Source organism: Labrus bergylta, chromosome 21 (assembly GCF_963930695.1).
Source record: "Labrus bergylta chromosome 21, fLabBer1.1, whole genome shotgun sequence".
Classification (NCBI taxonomy): domain Eukaryota; kingdom Metazoa; phylum Chordata; class Actinopteri; order Labriformes; family Labridae; genus Labrus; species Labrus bergylta.
In genome coordinates this window covers 8,239,196-8,254,511 of record NC_089215.1, presented here as the reverse complement: position 1 = coordinate 8,254,511, position 15,316 = coordinate 8,239,196, and the positions used below count along the sequence as shown (strand labels likewise).

Genomic DNA, 15,316 nt, shown 5'->3' with positions numbered 1-15,316 from the left:
GTCTGGGTTTTTGCTTAGCACCAAATTCTTTATCTGCCCTACAACAGAGTTCGTCTATCTCCACCCCTTCCCCTTGACAATGTATAAAAGTGTTTTTCCCCCTTGTCCTTTTGAGCGTCTCTGCAGACTGATCACTAGCTGCACTCTGCATTGAATCAAATTCACAAAGAGAATTGATTGATTCCCTGTCTTTATTCGTATTCTCATGGAAATATTTCCATAACAAGCTCCTATGTCTTTTCACAGCAGAAGCCTCTCTGCGGATGAGCTGCCTCTCAGGCTGCTAATGTATTCTCTGCTTTACATGGGTCTAGTCCACCACAACACTAGCATCTTGTAGTAATCTACTTATTACAAATGTTATAGAAAGCAGATCGTTTGTATTTGTTAAAGCCCGAGGTAAGACGTGACGTAAAAAAAAAAAAAAAGATGTGGAATTAGTGGACGAAGCAATCCTAAAGTAAACAGAGTCCTATGCTATAATGAGAATATTTGCCTTTATATCAATGCTACATGTGGTCCGGCGGAATCACAATAAAGGAGCGGAGAAGAACATACTGACGAACAGAAAACATCATGCAGCCGTTTAATGACGTGCGCAGAAAAGTCGCGGGCAGACAGTCAATGCACCGACTCCAGTAACAGTATATAAACGTCACAAACTTTAAACCACAGTAGCGGCCCAAAATGAGCAATGACGCAATAAGAAACCTCCTTAAGGGTGCCCCATCTGACAGCACTCACTCTCGTTGCTCAGCGTTGCGTGCATTATTGCTGTGAAAACCAAAGTTTGTCAATGAAAGTCAACAAAGAAAAATAGAGGAATTATCAGTCTATAGGAGAGAAATCAGAAACAGGAAGAAAAAAAAAGAGGAAGAGGAGTGAGCGTTGGGGCGATGGCAGATAGTGGTGATAAATGTGGGTGGTAGGGCCCCCAATTATTTCTTGCCTGGGGCCACAGTAGACTCTAGAATCCCCACTGCCCCCTTCTTTTAGTCATCTTGGACTTGAGACAGCGAGGCATCAGGTTAAACACACCTTCAGCTATAATGATAATGCTAACATGGCTGCGGTCGGCTAAGTGCAGTGCAGCGGAGCAATGTGGTCTGATGCATCGATTAAATGATTAATTCAACACCACTAGTTATGGTCAATATCATTAAGTGTGTAGGTGTTCATGAAAAGCTGGATCTTTAGCCTTTTTCCTAATGGTGCAGAGGGACTGTCCAGATCAAAGTTCAGTGAGAGATGAGAAAAAGATCAACTCTAGACATGATCACAATATTTTTCCTTTTCTTATTAATTTCCTGCTCGTCTTCCAGCCTTACGCACATTCCATATTGATTTTTTTAAGCTCTTCATCCAGGCCAAGTTGACTGAGCCTGTGGAAATAAAGTCAACAGGGCTTCCTTCTCCCATACCGCCCCAGAAATAAACTGATGACCCCTTAACAAGAAAAGTTTATTTTTGTTTTGTTGTTTCATTGATTGGTAGCAGTCAAAAAGTAGTGTGCAGTGCTCATTTTTGACCATGAAGGTTTAGATATTAGGGACACAAGAGACCAAACAGAACAACAGCGGAGAGACGATTTTAAAAAAATAAAAAGGAGGGAAACTGCAATAACAAGAGTAAAGAAAAGGTACAAAAGAGAGAGAGAGCTAGGTGGAAATAAAGTAACTATTGAAAATATGTGTTTGTGCAGGGAAGCAAGGCCATATCTGTGTCTAAAGATGGAGAAGAAAAAAAATGAAATGAATGATACAATTAAAAAAGTTAAGACAAAAATAAGAAGACATTTAAATAATTTCCAAGCCAAGCAAGTCCTTAGTTGATGTCTTCCTGACTTTACTCACCCGGATGTTGTCCAGGACTCTCTTAAACTCCAGTGGCTCATCCTTTCCCTCCATGGCGGCGGGGTCCAGACCATCTCCGCCATAAATAAACTGGATGATGTCACCGGTGGAGCTGCGTACCGTCAGGTCGTACTGTGAACACAAATCCTCCAGGGACTTGACCAGACGCCTCTGTATAGCAGAAAAATAAATAAAGTCGGGTGAGGCATACAGCAGGCACATTGTGAAAGCAAACTGTAGTTGCACCGAGCTGAAAATAAAAACCTCAAGCGTTCAGTCGTTTCTATATTACATTTAGATACGCTTCCCAATCAAGCCGTTAGTGTCTCTGAAGCCCTGTTCCGACTGACCTTTCAAGCAGTAATATTTACGCCCCTGTGATGATAAGCGATAGGATACTCATGATGCCTCTAAACCTTAAATGACTGTAAAAACAATAGTTTCTCTTTTTGCTTTGTTTCTGGTCTCTATCGTCTCAGACAGGCATTTTAGAAACGTTTCTCTGAAATATAAACCAGATTTCCTTTAAATCAATCAATCCATCAAACTTTATTTATAGAGCACCTTTCAGACAAATTCAGCTGTAGTTTAAAGTCCTGCATACAGGAGCAAAAAAAGTAATCTATGAATAGACTTTGAAAGGCCTTTGAGAAAATACCAAAGCCTTGTCAAACTGGTGATGTGGAGTTCCATAAAGGTCACATATTATCCTCCTTTTCAACAAGTTTAAATGAGTCTCAGAGGTCCCAAAACATGTCTGTGAAGTTTCTTGTTAAAATATCACTCTGATCCTTTTTTACCATATAAACCCCTCTATTTCAGTCCTACTCAGAACAGGCTGTTTCTGTGTCTGTAGCTTTAAATACAATTCAGCTAAGTTCAACCACGACCTTCTGGGTTGGCTTGGATGCCCTTTTGTTTACGGTGAGAAGGCCGACTCAGAGGGCAGAACAAACACCTTGCTGTGGGAGTGTCACCAACCTGGGGGAGGGGTTACTGCCCTTTGTGATGTCATGAGAGGAAAATCTCCAAACGGCCTGTTTGAGCACACGTTTTCTGAAAAGTGGAGCAGGCAAAAGACGGAGAGGACGGACTTCTCTCTTAATAATAATTGGGGGGTTTGAAGACAGGCTAGGGACGCACAACATGGTTAAGTGTAGTTTGCACAATATGTGACCTTTAATTGTTAAACAGATTTATTTGTATTGGTTTTCTTTTCATATAAAACAGTTAGATATTCATTATTAATGTATTCTATTTTCAGTAATTAGAAGTAACTCAATGCATGACATGCATATCATACAAAGTGGCTTCACAACCATGTATAAATCAAGGGTTGGAGGCTGTTTCAGAGGCTTCTTCAAATAGACCACACTAATATACAAGCGCCTGTGTTTGGTGCTTTTGAGCCATGTTTTGGTCCAGAGTCTGAGCTGGATGGGTTAAAATTTTATCAATCAATCAACTGAGAATAAAATACAAAAAAAAACACACAGTACATTCAGTGTTTGCATGTCCACACGCAACTGAAACATCAAAGACATTAGAGAGAATAGTGCAGGAGGAGATACGGTTTAATTTGTCTCTGGGACAACAGCCCACAGTGAACAGTGGGGGAAATATCTGCAGGCATTACCTGCATGTATCCAGTCTCTGCAGTTTTCACAGCTGTGTCCACCAGACCCTCTCGACCAGCCATGGTGTGGAAGAAGAACTCTGTGGGCGTCAGGCCGTCATAAAAGCTATCAGCGACAAAGCCTTTAGCAGCAGGCAGCTGTGGAAGTTCAGTCATTAAGCAACAGGTTTCTAAACATTCTGGACACATGAAGCTGAAGTGTTGATGTTATTGCTGAATCCTAATGTTTTTATCCAAACAGTTTCTTTCACTATTTAAAGAGCATTATTACTACTCATGACATGATACAAAACTCATACCGTATTTTCCGCACTATAAGGCGCACTTAAAAGCCTTTAATTTTCTCAAAAACGTAGTTTTATACGTAAGTTGAACAATTTCGAGAGTTACTATATTGTGAATGCACTAACGTTTGATTTAGTGGTATCAGACTGTTTCTTTTACTACGTGTTTACTGAATCAGGGAAAAGTTCCCCTCCACGTTTGGGAGAAGAGTGAACAAGGCTGGGAGATATTGTTAATATGCACATTAACGTTTGAACATCGTTACCATGGGAGTGAACGGAGTTGTCAGAACGCTTAATAAAGTTTGACTTTATCTGACTGTTTTGTTGACATTCCCTTTAGCACAGCTCCATCTAGTAGATGCATAACGCAACCCCAGTCAAACGTTTGACTGCAGTATCTTCTATTTTATGCGCCTTATAATCCGGTGCGCCCTATATATGAAAACAGTTCTAAAATAGGCCATTCATTGAAGGTGCGCCTTATAATCCGGTGCGCCTTATAGTGCGGAAAATACGGTACTTAAAGAGAGACAGTGATTGATTGTATTGCCCTTTTGATAAAGCTAATCAGAGGCTGAATTAACATGATGAGGAGCTAAAGAAAATCAATGTCAAAGCACTTCAGAGCTGGTGAGTCAGTGTTAGACCTTAATGCTAGAACATGATTCAAAATATACAATAAACTTAGTGGAAACGGAAGACATTGGCTTTTATGTATGCAGCAGCTATTTTCAAATTCTAATAATGATAACACTTAATGAAATGAAGCAACTTCATAAAAATCCATTTGTTGGGTTCTTACCTTTGAGTGTTTTTCGAAGTGAGGCAGGGAGCGGTTCTCAAAACCATCAGGCACTCGAGAGCCACTTATGGCCTGCTGGCCCACACAGGCGATCATCTGAGAGATATTAATGAAGGACCCTACAGGGGTACAGGCAAGATGAGAGAAAGTCAGACAACGCTGCGACTGTCAACAAGGTCCAACAAGGTCCAACAATGACAGCACAGAAAAAAAGCAATCTCATGTGAAGTGAAGAGAAACTTAAAAGTCTGTGTCATTAACAACAGGTGTAGAGAAAGCTCATGTAGAGGCATCGCTATTCATTCTGTTTGGACGAATTCTCATGAATTCATTCATCTTGGTCATTTTGTGGACATATTATTTTAAATCTGTGTACCATCTTAGGCTCATTCTTCCTTTAGGTCTTGTAGGCTGAACTATGACACCTCACAGCAGCGGATCTATATTAGAATCGGAGCCAAGTGTTTGTTGTGAGCTGAAAATGTAATATGATTTGTTGAGGTTGAAGGAGGAATGTATATGTCTGACCTTAACAAGTGAAGGTAGTGTCTTCTTTCTAGCCTATTAGAAGTGTATCCAAATGGATATTAATCTGTAGGCTGTACCTGCTAACATTGACTGTTAACATAACAAGTCTGTCAGCCATTTGTGTTCTGTTGCTGTTCTGTCTGATCTCGGCTGAATAAATCCTAAAACAATCCACAGCCTGTCTCGCGATTTTCCACATTGAACATTCACAACTGAAACGCCTCCACCTAACAGTTTGCTATTCTGCCAACAAGTCCTTCTTCTCCCAGCTTTTCAACGCACAGTTCTTGAAGACAATGTTTCACCGTTAGTCATTGTGGTGTTGATCTTGTCACACAGTTCTCGTGAGGTCTTTCTTTGGACCTGAAGACTGAGAATTTTAAGATGCTTCACTTGTCTGTCTGAAAGTTTGTTTTTTCTACCTCTCCCCTTTCGGTTGTTGTGCGAATTGGTGGCATCATGGCGGTCTGATGATTCTTGTTTTTTTTGTAAGGAAAATGACCTAATTCTCCGTTCGATGGCTCTATTCTATGGTTTATGGAGCATAATGATGACTGTAGACATTTCATTCGTTTTATGGGCATTTTAATGGCCAATTCAACACAAACAACTGAAACCTCTTAAATGTACAATAAGTGTTCTAATAATTTTGGCCACCGCTGTATGTATTTTTTAGGTATATTTTCTTGTTAATTTTTTCCTTTGTCAGTGACAGAGAGAAACAGGAAAGGCTGGTAGAGGAGAGAGTGGGGGAAAACATGCAGCAAAGAGCTGAGGCCAGACTTCTATTAAAACTGAAACCTGGGGTGCACGACATATACCGCCAGGGCTTTTGGACGCTCTGCTCCTCCCCTTTAAAGGGAAAAATATAACCATAAAGAAAAGCACAGCTTGTTCAGAACTCTGCAGGCAGGATCTAAACTCAAGAAATAAAATGAATCAGACCGTGTAACATCAAGTAACATGTTTTCTTTTACTTGTTTAGAAAGCTTTACACAACCTTGCTCATTGTCATTTTATGTTGCTGCCAGATAACTCAGGTCTTCTCCGAGCATCTCTCTTCTTTTTAAAAATCTTCTTCTCCTTTTTTTTGGTCTTTTTCTTTTATTCTTCTTTTGTTTCTCATCAGTTTCTTCCTTCTATGGAACACTTTTGGCTGCGTGTTACGTATTAAAAGGAGCTTAACTAATAAAGTTGGTAAGAAATAAATCTTTAATAGTGAGACAGAAAATCAGGGGAAAAAGGAAAAGAGAGTTGGAGGGCAACATTGGGCAAATTTTAATTGCTCTGAATTGAAAACAGAGACTGTGTAAATGTGTGTTTTTGTATTTGAACCATCAGGCTTCAAGGCCATTTCAATTATGAACAAAAGAAAAAACACAAACAGATTAAATGTCAGTGAAAAAAATATATTATTTGCCTTTTTTTTTTAATTTTCACAACTTCTAAGATGATGTCAAGAACACTTACTCATTTACTGAGGTGTGCTGAAAGTTATTTTCAACTTGTTGAGTTGTCTTTTCATTTTGAAGGATTTGTGTGTTTCTCTCACTATCCCTCGTCTTTGAGTGAGGAAGATTCTTGTGACCTAACAACTAACTTTTCTCAGAACATCTTTATCTACTTAAATATGCAGTCTTGGTTTTTATTATTTTGTCATTTTGCATTCTTAAATAAAAGTAAAAGCCTTCAACTCAATATTGGCAGACTTACAGCTAGGGCCTTGCAGTGTGCTCAGAGCTGAATTGAAGAAAACATTTTCCATTGTGAAGATCTCAATCATTATGTTCTTTCCCTGAAATGTATTGCTTTAAATGGAACACGGAGGCCACAGACTCTGGATGGGGCCTGACACACAGTCGTATCTAAAGGAAAGAAACAAGTCTCGCAGAGATTTTGATAGAGGTCATAAATCTAATGTCCACCGGGACCATTTCCCCAAATACAGGTAGGTCAGGAACCAGCGTTCATGTCATGAAATAATGGAGCTCTCATCCCCTGCTGCTTTTTGGAGATTGGCTGAGGAGGACAAAGTTGCGAGAGGATAATCCTAACATGACTCTCCATTGTACTTCTGCGCCCTTTTACCTACTTATAGGTCTTACCTCAGCCTTCATATAAACAGGTTGTTCCAAAAGACATAGAGCAAAATACTTAGACTTTATTATTAAACACAGAAGATAAAGACTTTTAAGGTTGGTTAATGAATCGAATCAGCCCAGAAGTATTTACAACCTTTAATGGGATGTTTTTGTGCTCCATTGTGCACAGGGAAAAAGTTTTCCTTGTATAAAAATCAGTTCTTTGTTTTTTTGAGTTTGTGAAATATTGCAAAAAGTTTAAAGTGAGCAATGTTTAGATTACACATACAAGTGTGGCAAACTTACATTTGATTCAACTGTGTTTGTTTTGGGGATCAGAGGGAAGGTACACAAGTTAACAGTCAGTGTCCTATCATTCTTATTAAAAGGTGTACTGATAGATCGGCAAGTTTGCAGCCTGCTCAGCCCTGAACTGGTGACCGGCCGCTCCTCACAAATATAGCTGAATTAATGCCGATCTCAGACTTACACACACATTTGACATAAGTATGCCGGTTTTCTCCCAATAATGCATGGCTCATAGCCTATGAGAATATGGATCAATGAGTGCAAAAAAAAACAAGACACATTTCAACCATCACGCAACAATAGGCAAAATCGGATGATTTAAGTTTTACTATGTAAAACATTAGTGGGTGACAGGCCTACTCTTTACTTCCAAAATGCTAAATCTGCCCACATTTGGCACATTTATTGGGTGTTGATTTATCATGCAAGGACCCTTTTCAGCAATAAGTTATTTTATCTTGCTCTCATTTATGTAACAAATAAAGAGTGGATTTATTATTCTGCAGAACTAACTGGGACTTCTTGGGTAAATCGGAACTATGAGCGAAAAGGTTCATAACCTCGTTAAAATTCTTATCCGACCAACTTCTTGCTTTTCCTCAGGCAGTAAGTCCTCAGCGATCAATAAATGACCTCTCACTGTGGAACTGCAGCCAATTTCTATTTTTTTATTCCATAAAATATTTAATTAAAAAACAATTCAGAAAAATAGAAATATTTATTTTTCGAATGTTACCTTTGGAGCCGCATAGAGCCATGATCAGAGGGCTGTTGCTCTTGTCCAGTTCTCGAAGGCAGGCACTGCCAGCTCTGTCTCTGATGACAGACAGCTCTCTCAGGATGAGAGCCTGTTGACAAACACACACACACACAACACAAACAACCTCGGTGTCTGACTTTTGAAAAAGAGCGTTAAACAGCTAGTTTGAACCAACAGATGTTTGGCTCACGTGCACTTAAAATCGGTTCATGAGGAAAAAAGCTCAACGTTAGCAACTTAGAAAACTTTCTGCTGATGAATGGGGAGAGACAAAAAATAGAAAGAGGGGGAGAGGCACGCAGCCTGCAGAGAACAGAGGTGCAGGGATTAATATTAATATTTTTTGATTAAACACCCAGTATTCTTTTTTAAAGGTTTTTTTTTTGGGTTTAATACATTTATTTTTTAAGATAGGACAGTGGATAAAGTCAGAAATTGTGGAGAGAGAGGGAGAGTGGGCTCTCTATTTTCATGATAAGCAAACTGTGAAACCTTATCACACTGTAACATTTATAAAGATTTAAGAGAGGCTTTCTTCCATCAGATTAATGCTGTATATCCTGAGTTCAGCCATCTCCCCGATCCTCAGAAGCTGCTCTATCTATGCGGGGAGAAAAGTCTGTGTGCAGTACAAGCTGCGAAATATGTTCTTTGTATACACAAATGAAGACACTCAATGTTTCACAGTAATTACACCTTCAAAATGATCCATAGTTATTATTAATGTTGTTTATTATATTTGTTATGATTGTTGATATTTGAATATTTTATATAGCGGAGTAATCATTTGTTTTCTGTCATAGATTAGATCTGTCATGCCAGTAAAGCTCATATGAATTGACTTGAATTGAAAGGGGAATGCCATGCAGGAAAGGAGCCACAGGTCGGATTCAAACCCGGGCCAGTTGTTGGAGGACTACTGCCTCCGTACATGGGGCAACGTCATTAACCACTAGGGCTACTGGCGCCGCCAACACACAGCATACTTCACATTTTGAAAAGGTTTCTTTAGTCTGGTTATTTAAAGAAACCGCAACACAGAGTAGTAGCAGTTTAAAAGAATCCACCAGCACTCTTTAATTTCTCTAACAGATGTTCTGTCTTGGTGACATTTCAAATGCCAGCCTGGTGGTTTGGTAACAAGTCTGCTTCAGCTGCTTTGTAAAGAAAATGGGAAACCACATCGATTCCAAAGGAATGAACATTTTGTCTGACTGCACCTGGACTTTTGCGTAACAGCTGGTTTGAATTTCAATAGAAGCTGAAAAACTGTCACACTCCTGCTAAGTCACTGCTGGAGGGACCGTCTCAAAGTGCCATGGGGTGGAAAGTGTTTTTAGAATAAAAGAGAGGAAATTGCTGAAAAAGGGGGATCGCCAATGAGGATGAGGTAATGTTTGTAAAATAACCTCTCTTATTCATGTAAGAGTAAATGTTGTCATGCCTACCTCCAGAGTCTCCTCCGCCGTGCAGCCAGGTTGCTGCTGGAGCTTGCCTGTCTTTAAGGCTTCGATGTACTCGTCGCACTTCTTGTAACCATCATCCAGCAGTTCGTGTTTAGCCTGGAGAAGACCCTGGCCAGGTGTGACGTCACCAATTCCGATGGAAAAGCCCCGGTTTGCTGAACGTTGAGGACAAGGAATAATATACAGCATAAGCATTTTCATTGATTGAGTTGTACATGCTGATTTAAATTGAATCCTTTGTACACCATACCACAGCAAAGAGCCGCTGATTTATCCGTGCTGAGACTGACAAGACATTTCTTTTTTTTCAATGCACTATAAAATATGTGTTGCTAACACCCTGGAGAACACCTACACAGGTAGACCGGAGCGAGTCTTGCCAGGCGGGACATGGCATTAGCAGCCTCCAGCTGTCCCCAGTCCCTCAGCAGGATGTAGAAGATGTTGTTCTTGGATCCAGATCCCAAGGTGCCCTTGTCCATAGTGCCACACATGAGCTCGCTGTTGTGAATCACCACGACTGGGAATGTGACAAGAATTTAAAAACGTCACAAAAGGTAAAAAAAAGAAAGAAAACAAATCGTGGTCACGGTGCGCGCCTTTGAGGATATTCAGATTTGATGGAAAACAATCATCGCATGTTGCTTTACTTAAAAATATATACATTTCAAATTAGAATTAGGTGAACTTTCTTAAGCAAGAGGAACAATAAATAAACCCATGTCATTTTAAGTTTTCCACTGATTTGCATTAAGTCACATAATTCTGCATCTAAAGATTTTGTTTTCATTGATCAAATATCAGCTCTATCTTCATGATAAAAATGCACATAATCTCACACAGCCAAAAGTGACATCCTGATTATTCTGCTCCTTCTGTCTAACCATCAGGCAATAATCCAAAGACTCTACTGTTGTAAATGTCCCAGAAAGCAGCAAATCTTTACATTGTTGTTTAACCTTTAAGCCCAGCATCAATAAGTAAAATGATTAATTCATTATCAAAACAATGAGAGACGGGACTGAGCTGATCTAATATCAGAATCGGTTCTGATATTGATGTAATTATGCGTATTGGAAATCGGATTGAAGGCACCAATCCACATCACTAATCCATAAGGACCTTTGGGCAATTTAAAGATTACCAGCTCGCACAGTCTCGCTTTGAAAACATTTACCGGTAGACTGAACTGCAAGACGTGCTCACAAATCTTTTCCATCAAGACGTTAAGATGAGATAGAACAGCTTCTTCTATATGATAGGGTTAGGGTTTGGTATACACAACAAAAAAAAAAAAAAAAAAAAATATATATATATATATATATATATATATTTTTTTTTAAATAAATAAATAGAACAAATGTTCTATTTATAATTTCTATTTATAAAGTACAATTCTTAAACTTCAGTTTCAAACATTTAATTTGAAAACCTTACACTTGTTGCTTTGTAGACATGCTTGTCTCTGAGCACTTGTGTTTGTTAGTGTGCAGCTGAGGAGGTAGAAATTATACTCATCTCACAAATAAACACACCTGCACCCACCTGTACATGATGGCCTTTCAATTTAATAGAATATCATACCCCCTAAAAGGCGGAAGATGTAAGTATTGGAATAATTGAATAGCTTATGGAGCTTTCAAAGTGTGTGCCCAAAGTTAAATTGTATGGGATTCAGTGACGATGTGGGCCAAGATGAAGTGTTTCACAGTTACAGTATATGCATGTGTGACGCACAGAGAAAAGTAATGATTTATTTACCTGAACTCACAGCCTCTCAATAACTGCTAATTATCGTATGCAAATGCACCTGCAGTGATGCCAAAACTCACCCACACATGCACTCCAGACGAGTGCAACAAAAACTAATCTTGCAAAGCCAAAACAGATAAAGCGACTGCACGATGTCTGTTTTGGAGCACAAAGAGAAGTGATGGCGAGAGTTGAAGGAAGAAGAAGAAGAAGAAGAGCAAAACAAGGATATTGACTTTGGCTGCTCAGTCCATTTTTCTAACATGTGTTCAGTGGTAACTTGGTTGTTGTAAATTTATATTTAGCAGTATTTTGGGATGAAATTATTAATGTTATAATGTTAATTATTAATTAATAATAATATTGTATTTTTTGTTTGTATGACTTAGTATTTATAATGTGTGTTTGAGTGAGTGAGTGAGTCTATGAGAGAGATAATGAGTGAGTGAGTGAAGTGTTTCTTATCGACACATCCAGTACAAACTCACATGAGTCGTTGTAGCAGAGATCCTCTCCCTTGCCGCAGTACTGTTTTCCTTTGGTCCGCAGGTTGGCCTTGACTGGGCTGTCTTTACCTGGCCTTAGAATGAGGCTGAAGATCTGTTTGCCCGTCCACAGAGCCATTGGCTGATGGACACAACATCAGAAAGAAAAAACAATGAGTGGCAGGTTGTAAATCCAGATTAATGTATTCAACTCGGAAGAGTGCAATACCTTCATGATAGACGGGCGGGGCAGAGAGATTCTGACTTTTTCATCTTTGCCGACCAGAATGGACGCCACAATCTGACAGGCTTTGGATCTCTCAAAGAAGGTGTCCTTCAGGGTCAAGAGGTAGGCCCCTAGGAAATTGTGAATTCCACTATTTAATTTCAGAAATATCAGTTCATTTCAAAAACATGAAATCATGTGTTTTGTCATCTTTACTTTATCTTTACTTTACTTTACAAGTACTTTAGGAACATTCTATGTTAGAGAGGTATGTCTTATTAGACATCAAATTGCTTTCCTTCATACACAAGAAAAGACAAATTCACCTTTGATAAATGATTAAGTCAAAGCCCCATGAGCCTTTACTTTGTACAGATAGAAACATCACAGTGTGATTGGCAGCCAAACGTCAAAGCACCGACCTGTCAGGAAGTCCTGAATAGCAGCAATCAGAGGTTCGCCGTTTCTTGGAGTGACGAGATTCGCTTTTGTCTAGAAGAAAAGATAACAATTTGTGTCTAAGTGCCGACAATTTTCTTCAAGCCATTAAGTTCTTTGAGAGCACCACCGCCGAACATAAACACTGATAGCAGGGTGAATATTGTTCTGATCATGCCAATGTGATGATACAAACCCCCATTAGGACCAGCGCCTCCGCTTTGGCTTCTTCGGTCTGAGGTAGATGAAGGTTCATTTCGTCACCGTCGAAGTCGGCGTTGTATGGGGTGCACACACACTCGTTAAACCTGAACGTCCTGTGAGGTTTGACTCTGGCCTGGAAGTCGAGAGGAGCAAAAAGCCCACTTTACTTGGACAGAATATTGTACAGCAGATACAGACTTCTGTTCAGTGGACAAGTAACTAGGAGAATAAAGGAACATAAAAAAATCTAGATTATCTTTGTTTTATTCTGTTGACTTTCAAAAAAAACATTTATTTACATGTGTAAATCTCTCCTGCTCAAAGTAAAAAAAGACGCATCTTTTTCTCCTATAACTGACGACTGCTTTTGCATGCAAACTGTGAAAGGTTTTCATTAAGACAAAATATTGTTTCACCAACAAAAAGAAGCTTCCAGAACCAAGCTCATTTAATTCAACTTAAAAGAAACGTTAATTACTCTCCTGTGTTGGTAACATTGCAAGCGAAAAAGGTTTATAATGAAACCATGTAACCACGGCTTACAGGCTGTTTTGGAACAGCTTCTGAATAGATTTACCAAAAGGATAGATTCAGTAAAGCTTTTGGAAGAAGTTGAGGAATGAGTCAATGTCAAAGCTTACAATGTGTGCCATGATGCTGAGTTTGTGTAGAGACGGCTGTCGATTGAAGAGGACGATGTCTCCGTCTTTCAGGTGCCTTTCCACCACATCGCCGAACCTCAGCTCCTGAGCCATCTTCTCGCGGTTTCCGTACTTTAAAAACCTGACGAGGCGGGGGGAAAAAAGTGGATTTTACTTTAAGTGGGGAATTGCATCAACAAAAAGCACCAGCGAGAAGCGGGCCACAGCCTCACCTTTTCATCTGCGTGTGACGATTTTGGATGAAGTTTGCTCCGGGGTGAACCTCGGGGCCGTTTCGTACCAGTTTCCTCATTAGCTCCAGATTGGCTTTGTTCACCTGTAACATGACATCATAGGACGTTATTAACTCCTAACATTGAAGTGGCTTGTTCAGTGTTGTGACCGTGCAGCGGACTCTTACCTTCTCTGGGTACGTCAGAATTTTGGCCACATGCACTGGGACGGCCACCTCGTCGATCCTGAGGTTGGGGTCTGGAGAAATGACGGTTCTTCCGGAGAAATCCACTCGTTTCCCTGACAGGTTTCCTCTGAATCGACCTAAAGTTTTCACAGTAAATTTAAAAAAAAACGAGTCATTCTGTTCTTCAAAATGTTTTCTTTGTTTTCTCCACGGAGTCGAATAAGCAGAGCACATCATTAATACCTGCCAGGCACCTAATGACTATAAAATGTGTCTCTGGGGGATAAATTAGTGAAAGTGGCAACAAACACAAGCAGACAGCTCGTGGCAGACATTGGTCGAAGTTCTTACATTCTTACAACTGCTACGGATGATGGATTTTTTTGAGAGCACACAAGTTATTAATTTCTGTCAGGACCTAAAGACACTTTCAACAAAAGCCTTAAAAAGTGTATCTGATGAAAATTACCAACCCTGCCTTTGAGTCAATCTAGAAGCAATGGGGATATCATGTTCAGTTAATTGCGCAGAGTGTGTCTACATCACATTAAAATACAGAAAAAGATGTCACAGTTCTAATAAACACTTTACCTTGCTTTCCCTTGAGTCTCTGAACAAAGCCTCTGGTCCATTTCTTGGGCGCCATGTTGAGAGGGATGCCAGAAAGCTCGCTGTTGATGTATAGAGCACACTGCAGCTGCAGGAAGTCCCAGTCCTCCATGATCATCTGAGTCTTGGCCCCTGTCATACGATGCTAAATGGAAGAAGAGTTTATTAATGTGGGCTGATTGAATCATCTTTAGAGGCCTGGACAGCCATTCAATAACAACCCTGATTGGCAGTTTGGTTTTTGAGCCTGCTGTAGTCTGTAGCTGAACATGTAGCCAAACAGACTGTTATGCAGCACATAACCCAAACATTATCCCAAGACACTTTACAAAAACAACAGGTCCAGACTGTACTCTTTGTCAAACTATTTACCTAAGACCCTACAGTACATGAATCTACCATAGGCACAGCACTGAGCAACATTTAGCAAAGTTAATGTGGCATGGAGAAACTGCCTTTTAAACAGGCAGAAGCCTCGAGCAGAACCAGACACATGTTGACCGGCCACCTGCCAAAATTGTGTCGGGATAAGACGAAGATGCAGAACAAAAGGCCAACAGGCTCATACAATGAACATGTTTCTGTAGACTTAAGCAGATTTGATATTCACAGAAAGACTTCTGTTCTCATTTTGGTGAATGTAGTTTGGGATGAGAAATACTACGACTGAAATGATGCAGCTTTTATTTTTGCCTGTTTTTACTGTTGAACTCAGATTCTTTAAAAAGCACTTTCGAAATTAAAAAAAAAGGGGGATTCAGGTTGACCTGACTTAGTGTATTATTATTATTATTTGATTTGTAGCAATGTGTATGGAG

General features: G+C 39.7%; 1 protein-coding gene across 2 annotated transcripts in view; it reads right to left on the bottom strand.

Annotated features, from left to right (window-relative positions):
* polr3a (polymerase (RNA) III (DNA directed) polypeptide A) overlaps positions 1-15,316 on the bottom strand; it is a 34,901-nt gene that overhangs the window by 14,553 nt on the left and 5,032 nt on the right. For both annotated transcript variants that reach the window (XM_065949852.1, XM_020650012.3), the window contains exons 7-20: positions 14,481-14,643; positions 13,890-14,026; positions 13,702-13,805; positions 13,469-13,610; positions 12,820-12,960; positions 12,608-12,677; positions 12,189-12,316; positions 11,963-12,101; positions 10,078-10,242; positions 9,705-9,877; positions 8,233-8,344; positions 4,579-4,697; positions 3,490-3,627; positions 1,854-2,024 (exon numbers count right to left, since the gene is read on the bottom strand). In XM_065949852.1, coding sequence (XP_065805924.1) covers positions 1,854-2,024; positions 3,490-3,627; positions 4,579-4,697; positions 8,233-8,344; positions 9,705-9,877; positions 10,078-10,242; positions 11,963-12,101; positions 12,189-12,316; positions 12,608-12,677; positions 12,820-12,960; positions 13,469-13,610; positions 13,702-13,805; positions 13,890-14,026; positions 14,481-14,643 — 1,902 coding nt within the window. The remainder of the gene's footprint in view (positions 1-1,853; positions 2,025-3,489; positions 3,628-4,578; positions 4,698-8,232; positions 8,345-9,704; positions 9,878-10,077; positions 10,243-11,962; positions 12,102-12,188; positions 12,317-12,607; positions 12,678-12,819; positions 12,961-13,468; positions 13,611-13,701; positions 13,806-13,889; positions 14,027-14,480; positions 14,644-15,316) is intronic.